General features: G+C 36.8%; 1 protein-coding gene across 2 annotated transcripts in view; it reads right to left on the bottom strand.

The window, feature by feature from the left end:
- Positions 1-12,046, bottom strand: part of LOC127434297 (semaphorin-5A-like) — a 242,787-nt gene that overhangs the window by 147,407 nt on the left and 83,334 nt on the right. For both annotated transcript variants that reach the window (XM_051686934.1, XM_051686935.1), the window contains exon 4: positions 10,304-10,349. In XM_051686934.1, coding sequence (XP_051542894.1) covers positions 10,304-10,349 — 46 coding nt within the window. The remainder of the gene's footprint in view (positions 1-10,303; positions 10,350-12,046) is intronic.

Here is a 12,046-nt window from a genome sequence, read left to right as displayed (position 1 = left end):
CTAGCATACACTTGGTGCACATGGCTCTTTAGGGCAGCAGCAGTACATGATATATATCTGCTTGGTTGGGGGGGTTGTATTTTGTGTTTGTGCTTGGGGGGGGAGGTTGTAATGTCTATTTGAGCATGTCTTGCATATGTGCAGCAGCAGCAGCAGCATGTCTACATGCTAACTCAGTATGTATGTGTATTTTCTAGCAGTAGCAAGTCATGGTACTTGCTCTGCAGCAGCAACAGCAACAGCAGCAGCGTTAGCAGATCTAGTCCGCCAAGAATAATATCCTATTAAAATGTCATACATACATTCACATGCTAAATCTTTCTGAGAGTTTTCATGATTGAAATGACCAAAGTTCAGCCATGCAACTCTATGGCTACATTCAAACAGCAGCAGAATACGGTTGTCAGTCCTGTATTTGAGTGCTTAATAAGGTTACGTTCACACAGAGGTCAGTTTTTTATGAAAGTGACAACCACATTCTATAACTAAATTGACACCCACAAACTTTCAGGACTCGCAACAGCAATTTCGGCAAACCCATGCTGTGTGAACAGAACCATACTGGACAACTAGTTATTAGTCACATCAAAGAATGTGAGAGCCACGGTGCACTGTACACACATGTCTCATTTTAATCATGATGGGTTTTGTTAACTCACAGAGATGACGATATGAACTGCCTGTCATCTGAAGATCCAGATACTGTCTTCCATCAGAGCTGCTTGAGGGCACAAGCCGCATGACACAAATCTGTGCTCTGAACTTGGTTAAAAAAGCATTCAAAGCCACTGTCGGTTAATTATGATCTGATGGATGAACTCATGCCTCAATTGGACTTGTTTATTAAATAAAAAGACATGCCGGTGTTATGGACATCGCCATCTTTGATATCTACTTTAGTCACTGTTATTATGGTTATAGCTGTTAGAATACAAGCTTAACTTCAGTTGTTCGTTCATACAGACAGTATTTAAGCCGCTATTGTAAGCTGTTGTATGAACAGGACATTTCAAGACTCACACCTGTAAGTAAATGCTCCAGCAGCAGCGGCATTAGCAGATTTAGTCCGCCAAGACCAATATCCTATCAATATGTCATACACATATTCACATGCTAAATCTTTCAGAGAGTTGTCATGACTGAACAAAGTTATTTTTTTCGACTAAAACTGTACGTAATTTCAATCGGACTGAAAAATAATGAATAAGAATTAAAAGACATGATCAAATATAGACTAAACTTAAAGGATATTTTTGTAAAATAAAAATAAAAAAATACAAAATTCACCTTTGGCTTGCTCACTGGGGGTCTAAAGACAAATAATATTTTTTAAGGCATAATCTACAAGCATGCTTTTCAATAAACAACACAATTATGATTTTTACCGACATTACAGCTTTATTTTCTATTGCAGCATAATTTTCTATAAAGCTGCTTTGAAATTACTTGACTCAAAAGAATAAAACTAAGACAAAACTGTGTAACAATTAACACTGCACAAAACATATTGAGAACTCCTGTTCTTTATAAAAGATGATATACAGTATAAACAAGATAAAACAAACAAACATACAAAAATAAATAAAAAAAAAGAACAAGGAGGCACAGCAGAAGAAAATCACATCAGCACAATTTAGCTGGCATGATAGATCACAATAATGGATCTATCTCTGCAGAACAAAACGCACTAGAGCCTGTGTGTAAGTACAGCGGAGAGTGGAAATGTGCTCATGGGCATAGCCCCTGGTTTAAATCACAATGATTACCATATCTGCAGTGGGATTGAATGTAAATGGCAGCTCCAGGCCAGTACATCTAAAATGAGACAGCTGCCATAGGCTGAGGAGCTAAACCACTGTGTTAAGTAGAGGTTTAGTGAGCTACACTGCATTATGAGTGGATGTGTGCTGAACTGGCACAGCAGGCTCGCATGCAGGTGTATCCCAAGGTAATCGGTCAACAAGCCAGTATGGTATTAAGTCACCTTACAATGACTCTCCTGATTTCCTTTGAGACTGGATAAAAGGGTGAATTACTATAGATACAGCTAGATCTAATCCAACTCACCAAGAATGAAAGTAGTTCACTCCGCAAAAATGGAAATTTTGCCATCATTTACTCACGATTTTGTTCCAAACCTGTATGACTTTCCTCTGTGGAACACAAAAGGTAAACGTTTTGAAGATTATCCTGGCCACTCTTTTCCATATAATAAAACTGAATGAGGACTGGGTCTGTCAAGTTCCAAAATGACAAAAAAAGCACCATAAAAGTTCCATAAAGGTAGTCCAAATTACTTGTGCGTTACATTCCATGTCTGTTGAAGCCATTTGATAGGTTGATGTGACAAACAAACCAAAATTTAAGTCGTTATTCAATGATACTCTTCCCCACCATGAAATGGACCACAAAAGTTAATTTGGACTACAAAAATGGTGCGATGCCATTTGTCAACATTTATGCCAAACATAATTGGCATCAATGGTGCCATATTTAATTTTAGAGCTACAGCAGAGGGGAGGATTTTCAGTGAATACGCTTTTGAATGGCTTAATAAGGCTTGTAATGTATCATACAAGTCATATGGACTTCTTTTATGATACGTTTATGGTGCCTTTTCAAGCTTCACACTCATTACATGGACAAGAGCAGCCAACAAATTCTTTACAATTCACATTTTGTGCTTCACAAAGGGATTTGAAATGACATAAGGGTGAGAAAATGATGACAGACTTTTTATTTTTGCGTGAACTATCCCTTTAATACCCCAATAAAGAAACAGCGTTAATCTTATGCATATGAGCTAGAAAAACAATGTTGTTTTAGTTACATTTACCTTCACACATCTCTTGAATAGAAGCATACACAAGAATAGAAGCAAACAAGCTCAGGTGTTCATTTGTCAAGCTTGAAATACAATGAAATGACTACAATGCAGATTTATTCAGGCAATCAATCAATGAGGAGTGCTGCTATTGTATAATATGCAAAATGCTCAAGGGAGAACAGACTTGACAGTGGAAAAATGGCTGAGCAAGGTGAACTGTATCGGTGTAGAGTGAGAGCATAAGACAACAACAGAGATGCTCTTTCTGACTAATGAGAGAGCAGCTCTATTGTTCAGTCTTTCTGGTGCTCGGAATTCTATTGACACATCATAAGAAACCCCTTAAACAGCCAGGGATAATAAAACAAGATTTAAAAAAAAAAAAAATATAAGACAGAGAGAATAAGACAGTCTTTTTTATTTATTTTTTGTCACACCTGCCAGTGGTGAGCAAATGTATCAGCTATAAATATTTCTCAATGGCCATGAAACTGTATTTTACATTTTTTTATTTCATATTTTGTCCCTATTTCAATGGGATTATTTACCTGCTATTCCCTTGCATAGTAATGGTAAACAGTGCATGTCATAAATTGTGTCACTTACTGCATTACACACACTGAGAAAAAGTGGTGAGCTGCAATTGTTACTTCAGTTATCTATTTCTACTCATCTAACCCATAAACATTACTTACATTTGTGTAACCAACAATAATAAAAAATATATTTTAGCCTATTTTTAAGATTTACACATTTTAATTTTATACCAAAATTCCAGCATATTGATTTAAGTAATCTTTAATAAATAAATTTAAAAAATACATTTCAAGTTTTATTAATTAATTTTGTAAAACAAATCAATTAGATAGAATTTTGCCATGGAATTAAAATGCATAAATACTCAAAAGGGGCTTAATTTTTTAAGTTAATTTAGTCAGATTAAATAACTTGGATAAAAACTGCAGCATGTCCACATGATAACTCAGTATGTATGTGTATTTTCTAGCAGTAGCAAGTTATGGTACTTGCTCTGCAGCAGCAACAGCAGCAGCGTTAGCAGATCTAGTCCACCAAGAATAATATCCTATTAAAATGTCATACCCACATTCACATGCTAAATCTTTCTGAGAGTTTTCATGATTGAAATTACCTGAAATGAAAGAGAAAAAACTTTTAACTTGAATAAAAACTGTTATCTTTCATGTTACCTCAAGAAGCACATTTAAAGTTACCTGGTAAAACATTTTTAACAATGTACAAGCTAATCAAGCTTAAGCTCTTTGTTCTTAAAATATTTGTTTTATTTCACATACTATTTGTCACTATATTGAGTTCTGGTCATCGTTAGAAGAAGCTGTTTGAAGATGTGCAAGTCACACCAGATGCTTTCTGAGGCAGTTTGATTTGAATAATTTGTCACTTGAGTCAGACCACCATTCTTACAATTTGATTTAAACGTATGTTACAGTTTCCGACCCAGTTTTTACACATTTGATGCTTGGCAAGTGTTAATTTTGGATCCCGCTTAGAGGGTTGAACTGGAGAAAAAAAAATGAGAGACAAGCACAAAGAGCCTAAATCTATGATTTATCTGCCTAATCTCTTTCGTATTTTGACAGTTATGACTGTCATTGTTGATTACAGTGACTTCCTTTCATGGAGCTCACAGGGATCCTGAGACAAAATTCAGTGCAAACCAGCAATTCTTAAGTTTGTCTTTCAACAAGCAGGTTTGCACTGTGAAATAAATTCTGAAAACTTGCTGTCCTAACCTCTCTTCTTGACAACAGCCTGACAGAACTGCAATCACACAGAGGACGAGCATTAGGGGACTACATGTGGACCTGTCAGCAAGTGTGCTAACTCAATGTCTAAACCGAATACGTGACAGTTTCAGCCACCCTTTTGTTTCAGTTGTGTCTATCACTTTGTGAACTCAATCTTTTTAAAGATTCATTAGACAATTAAAGGCATTGTTTACCCCAAAATTAAAAGTCTGTCATAATTGTCTCACCCCGATGTGATTCCAAACCCATATGACTTCAACCCATATGACACAAATAATTTGTTTAATTAATATTTTAAAGGGATAGTTGTCAAGATTTATAATGAAAAAGGAGTCATATTTTGGTTTGTTTTCATCTAAAACCAATTGGATTGCTTCAGAAAACATTAATTAATCCACTGGAGTCATATGGATTACTTTTATGATGCCTTTATGCAATATTTAAACCTTCAGAATTCTGGTCACCATTCACTTGCATTGTGAGGACCAACAGAGCTGAAATATTCTTCTAAAAATCTTGTGTTCTGATTTCTGTGTTTGTGTTCTGCAGAAGAAGAAAAAAAGTCATACACATCTGGGATGGCATGAGGGTAAGTAAATGATGAGAGTATTAAAAATGTATTTAAACTATAAAAATTTAATATTTCGCATTGTTTCGCAATGTTTCATTAACACTGAAAGAAGCTCTTTAAGATTTCAAGCAAAACTCTTTTTTTAAAGCTAAACAACACAAGTTCTTATGTGAACATGTGTGCCACTGTGAACAAGCTTCTCTTACAGCACTCATTAATGTGCAATGCATTTTTTCAATGTAAAATTGAAAAAACACTTACAGGTCCTTTTTTAAGCTTTAAAATGAGTTACTATCCACTGCCTTTGTACTGAAAAGATGGACCGGGATATTCATTAAAAATAATCCCTTGGTGTTCTGCATAAAAGAGAAAGTCATACAGATTAAGAACAACATGAGCCTGAGTAACTTCTGACATAATTTCCATTTTTGGGTAAACTATTGATTTCAAGCAGTCTGAGACTTTCACTTGCCCCAACTTCCAATGAGCTCTATTTCAACCAACTCTTTCTTCTGGAGCTGATCTGAACTTCTGTTTTTCATTATTACGCGGGTACCTACGGGAAACTGAAGTCATGGTAAATTATAATACTAAATTTCAGTCTGGATCAATAGAAGGTAACCTTTAGCCCTAAAAACAAATTCAATCTACAGTCACCCATAAAGAGAACAACCACTTGGTCTGATACCACTGCATAAATGACATATCAGGTTAATACCATTCAACTACATTTTCATTAGAGCTTCGAATATGAAATAATTGAGTGTAAATTGGTTTTACAGTTATATAAAATATAAAGTGTCCTTATCACATATACAGGTGCATCTCAATAAATTAGAATGTCGTGGAAAAGTTCATTTATTTCAGTAATTCAACTCAAATTGTGAAACTCGTGTATTAAATAAATTCAGTGCACACAGACTGAAGTAGTTTAAGTCTTTGGTTCTTTTAATTGTGATGATTTTGGCTAACATTTAACAAAAACCCACCAATTCACTATCTCAAAAAATTAGAATATGGTAATATGCCAATCAGCTAATCAACTCAAAACACCTGCAACGGTTTCCTGAGCCTTCAAAATGGTCTCTCAGTTTGGTTCACGAGGCTACACAATCATGGGGAAGACTGCTGATCTGACAGTTGTCCAGAAGACAATCATTGACACCCTTCACAAGGAGGGTAAGCCACAAACATTCATTGCCAAAGAAGCTGGCTGTTCACAGAGTGCTGTATCCAAGCATGTTAACAGAAAGTTGAGTGGAAGGAAAAAGTGTGGAAGAAAAAGATGCACAACCAACCGAGAGAACCGCAGCCTTATGAGGATTGTCAAGCAAAATCAATTCAAGAATTTGGGCGAACTTCACAAGGAATGGACTGAGGCTGGGGTCAAGGCATCAAGAACCACCACACACAGACGTGTCAAGGAATTTGGCTACAGTTGTTGTATTCCTCTTGTTAAGCCACTCCTGAACCACAGACAACGTCAGAGGTGTCTTACCTGGGCTAAGGAGAAGAAGAACTGGACTGTTGCCCAGTGGTCCAAAGTCCTCTTTTCAGATAAGAGCAAGTTTTGTATTTCATTTGGAAACCAAGGTCCTAGAGTCTGGAGGAAGGGTGAAGAAGCTAATAGCCCAAGTTGCTTGAAGTCCAGTGTTAAGTTTCCACAGTCTGTGATGATTTGGGGTGCAATGTCATCTGCTGGTGTTGGTCCATTGTGTTTTTTGAAAACCAAAGTCACTGCACCCGTTTACCAAGAAATGTTGGAGCACTTCATGCTTCCTTCTGCTGACCAGCTTTTTAAAGATGCTGATTTCATTTTCCAGCAGGATTTGGCACCTGCCCACACTGCCAAAAGCACCAAAAGTTGGTTAAATGACCATGGTTTTGGTGTGCTTGACTGGCCAGCAAACTCACCAGACCTGAACCCCATAGAGAATCTATGGGGTATTGTTAAGAGGAAAATGAGAAACAGACCAAAAAATGCAGATGAGCTGAAGGCCACTGTCAAAGAAACCTGGGCTTCCATACCACCTCAGCAGTGCCAAAGGGAAAAGGAGCCCCTACTAAGTATTGAGTACATATACAGTAAATGAACATACATTCCAGAAGGCCAACAATTCACTAAAAATGTTTTTTTTTTTTTATTGGTCTTATGATGTATTCTAATTTGTTGAGATAGTGAATTGGTGGGTTTTTGTTAAATGTGAGCCAAAATCATCACAATTAAAAGAACCAAAGACTTAAACTACTTCAGTCTGTGTGCATTGAATTTATTTAATACACGAGTTTCACAATTTGAGTTGAATTACTGAAATAAATGAACTTTTCCATGACATTCTAATTTATTGAGATGCACCTGTATATATATTTTATAATAATATACAGTAGAAGATACTCATAAAATTCTATTACAGTGCTGCCACATTTATCCTGCCATTAAAAGCCTTTGAATGCTTCACAAACCTGTGCTCTTAAGCACTAGCAAAGGTGACAAGAGGTGTTCCAGAAACATGATAGGTCACTCTGTATGTTTATTTTTTCCCATTTTTGATGCATCATTGCTACTGAAAGCTCTATTCTGTGAGATCAATGAAGGATAAAAGCAGCACTTTCCAGACTGTTTCCTTCTCGGGTCTCAGGACTTCTCTCTCATTGCACTATATTGCCAAAATAATTTATAATGTGCTCTCAGTGGTCTGCCTATAATGTCATCAATATGAGGAAAGGAGGAGGAAGTGAAAGTGGCTAAAAACAGTACAATTGCATGAAAACTGTTGTACGAGGAGAGAAGAATGCTAAGAACATATCCCAGATTCTGAATAAATAATATGCAAACCAAAACATCAGAAAAGAAGAAAATGTTTTATAATAAAATACAAATAATAAACAAAAAACAAAACACAAAACAACTATAAATACTGCTGAAAAGACTTATATATATGGAATATTACTTTCCATTAGTGTACTTGTGAGTGCTGGTTTGGCAATGGTCTGACTGGTAGATTGGTACACCAGCAAAAAATGGTGTTCAATCAGCATGGTCTTTCTGGTGAAGCTGGTTGACTGAGGAAGTCTTGCTAGTTTGGCTAGTTAACAAGTATGGTGGAACAACAGCATTCCAACATTCAAAGCACAAAATATGCTTCTTACTATCATAGCTATGCTAGTGTTTTTAACAGGGAAAGGGGCAAAATCTACACACTATTGGTTCCAGCTCAAACCACAAACAACCTGCAACTATGCTACAATGGAACTGGCTCTGAGGTCAAGTTTAATTGGGAACCTCTCACCAAAACAACTCATCAGAACATTTAAATTTTTAGAGAAACCTTGAACAAAGTCAGCTATGGCAGTGACAAAGGACATAAAAAGACAAAGAAGAAAAAGTTCAACCAAAATGCCATGTTGAGAGGCAAGTGAAGGAATTCTATTAAGGAGGAAACACTCATCTTTTTGATGGTGGTTCCCTGTGAGTGCAACAAAAGGCATCTCAAAAGTAAGGTCTGGTCTGTTTGCTCTTTTTTCCCCACCAGGAGGTCACTCTTATTGAGGGGGCCTCTGTGATGTTGAAGCTGTTAAACAGCCAGTGTTTTGACTACTGAAGCCACAAAAGAGCCTACTTTTTCACACTGGGAAAGGCAAATAAATAAAATAAATTTCCAAACATGTCAATGTTTGAACGGTTATTTGCAGGGTTACAAGATGCTTAACACTATATGAGAGACAAAGTAACTTCCTTGCAGCAGCCATACAAGGACAGCAGTTACTCTTGGGTAATTATGCTTGAAATTTTCAAAAGGATGTCGAGGGAATAAGGTCTAATTTGGGGAATGTTCAGGTCTAGATTCTTTCAGGTCCATTTGCCTTTTAAACTGTGCTCATTAATAGGATTTGATTGGCCTGGGCTTTATAGAACAACTTGAAGCAAAACGTCTGGAGCAACCTGATTCTAATACTTCATAAAAGTTGAACATTGTCTAATCATATTGATTTGTTAGAATTTATTGCCAAAATCAATGCCAAATACTAAAGACTGGAAGAAAACAAGTGTTTGCCAGAATAAGAATAAGAAAAATAGTATAGAAAACAAAGTGCAGTGAGCATAAAAAAATAAATCAGTATTTGGTATTCCAATATTGTATATTCCTGTAGCTCAACTTGTAGGCTAGGGCATGGCGCTAGCAATGCCAAGATCATGGGTTTGATTCCCAGGGAACACACAAACTGATCAAATGTATACCTTTAATGCACTATAAGTCGCTGTGGTTAAAAACGTCTGCCAAATGCATAAAAGTACATTTGATGTGACCACCCTATGCCTTTAAAACAGCACCAGTTCCCATAGGTATAATTGCACAAAAACTGCAATTACAATTGCAGTTTTTCAAGGTTGTTGGCAGATCGGTTGTTCTAAGCATCTTGGAGTACCTGCCATAGTTCTTTGTATTTAGTCTCAATTCCCTCTGTCTCTTCATGTAATCCCAATGATGTAGACTCAATGATGTTGAGATCAGGGCTCTGATGGGGCCATGCCATCTGTAGCAGGACTCCTTGTTCTACTACTATTCTATTCTTTGCTAAATAAATGTTTGTAAATCTAAAATGTAAGTTTCATATTGAAACACTAAAGCAGGAGATATAAAATAAACATCTTAATATACATTTTTTTCTTTGTAAAATATCAAATATGCCTAGTACTGTATATTAAACAATTGTGAAACGATGTACAAAAAAGAAGACATTTTTAACATTCTGCATTCTAACATTCTGAAAAACGCTAAATACAGCAGAAGCATTTTCAATAGGGGTCTTAGAATTTTGGACCCCTCTGTAAGAAATGGTACTATATAGGTTTTAAACCACATGAATACAAGACGGAGCCTACGGAAAGTTGACATGTGACTTGAACAAACAGCACCAATTCATGTTTATATTGTACTGAACTGAACTGACAACTTTTAAATTGGCAAAGTCCTTCTCTCCGAGCTTATGAAGCAACTGTAATTGGCATTCACACACAGCAGCAGCAACACCTGTTAGTCTCATCCTGTGTGTTTGCGCTGTCTGAGCAATTTGGGGAAAGACAGACAGGAGACAGATTTAGACGTTTTCACCCACCTGGATCAATGAAAGACCCTCTAAATGTAGCCTGAAGAGATGATTTCTGAAAGAGATGGAGAAAAGACAAAAAGGTATGATTTCACAGACAGATCGGAGCAGAAGTTGTCTCATAGGCTGGGTTGCCATTGCGGTTATAAATGTTGATTTTTATGGGCTGCAACAGTTCAGGTGAATCCCTGTGTTACAGCAATTGGTGAATGTCGTAGGAGGAATGTTGGTAGCTTTTTTTCTTTTTTTTTAAATAAACTATTAAGTCTATAAATATAATACAGGATTTTGGTGCTACTAAATTGCCAAATTAATTGCTGATTAATTAATATTTATGTGCTCTCTATATCTATGCAGTTTTAATGTGTATACCTGGTGTACCAGTTCATTTTTGCTGTGATCGGTATACCTGGCTGAAGGCTAAATAAGAAAAAACCTCTTATGCAAAGTGTGCACCCCACTGTTACTTTATTGAGCCAATGCTGGACCTTGCCTAAGGGTAAGGGGTTTGTTTGGAATACCATAGGCCTGTAAATGCTTACTGTAGTTTAACTCCATGAAGCAAATGCTTTTTATCACTAAGTAAAAGAGACTTTGCTTCTCCAAACATATTTTTTGCAATGAGTTTAATTTACTGTAGAAACAGCTCTGTCAACTGCAATCTTAATTCATGATTAAACATGCAGAACTACAGCTCACATATCTGTCTTACATGATTTTCTATCCATCAATGAAATACAAAAGCAGACACACATTCTATACAAATAATATGGAGCATAACCAGAAAATGGTGTCTGTATTATTGCGTTAGAGTGTATGATAAATTAGGTTGCTGTTATTAAGGTCCACTTATTGAATCGACATGCCTATCGATTGTGTTTCACTGCATTACCGCTAAAGCCTTTTGAGCTTCTCACTATCAATGGCTCCTTTGCACAGGCCACTGGGCCATTACTTCTATGATGTTTCCTGACTATACAGCTACACCATCAATACAGAAGCATTTTGACTGTACAGAGCTGATTCCAGGTTATTCAGTGCTAAAAAGAGGCCAGGCACAATTAGTATTATATACCACAGTGGACCCCCCTCATCACATCACCACAGGGCCCAGCTGTTCCCAGTTGCCCCCACCATACCATTAAGCAAGGGCAAAAACCTTCCCTAATTCTAACCAGTGCTATAACCACCACATGACATGAATTTTAATCTTTGGGTGAACTTTCCCATTAATGCTTGTAGTATATTTTATCATGCTTAGTTTAAAAATCCTGCTTGGGTAGAGGTATGACTCTGATCTAAGATAGGTCTACTCAGTCAGGTCTTGGTAATTGGCAGAAATGTTTACTGTGATGCTGAATATCTTCATGAGAACCCTGTTGCTCAGTGACCTTGATAAAGCAGCAGCTCTGCCAGGGCACCTTCACACAACCCATTAGGCCAGACTGTGGGTATATTTGTGAGGCCTTGGGCACTGACAGCAGAGCTGGAAATCCCATCTGCTCCAAGGACAACCAATCGAGCTGGAAGCATCATGGAGATCTACCTAGACAAGACTTTAGTTTTCCTCCTCACAGCTGAATTTGAATATTGATCCATTAGCTCTATATCATCTGATCCATAGTGGTGGATATTTTAATCATACAAATACACACTACCAATTGCCTTGACAATGTTGAAGCTTGCTGATTGTGAAGGTCACTTCCCCTATCTCATCAAGTTTCTGGAAATGATTGTTCCCAGCCTCAATCT

This window comes from Myxocyprinus asiaticus, chromosome 44 (genome assembly GCF_019703515.2).
Source record: "Myxocyprinus asiaticus isolate MX2 ecotype Aquarium Trade chromosome 44, UBuf_Myxa_2, whole genome shotgun sequence".
Lineage (NCBI taxonomy): Eukaryota > Metazoa > Chordata > Actinopteri > Cypriniformes > Catostomidae > Myxocyprinus > Myxocyprinus asiaticus.
This window is presented reverse-complemented; position numbering and strand designations above follow the sequence as displayed.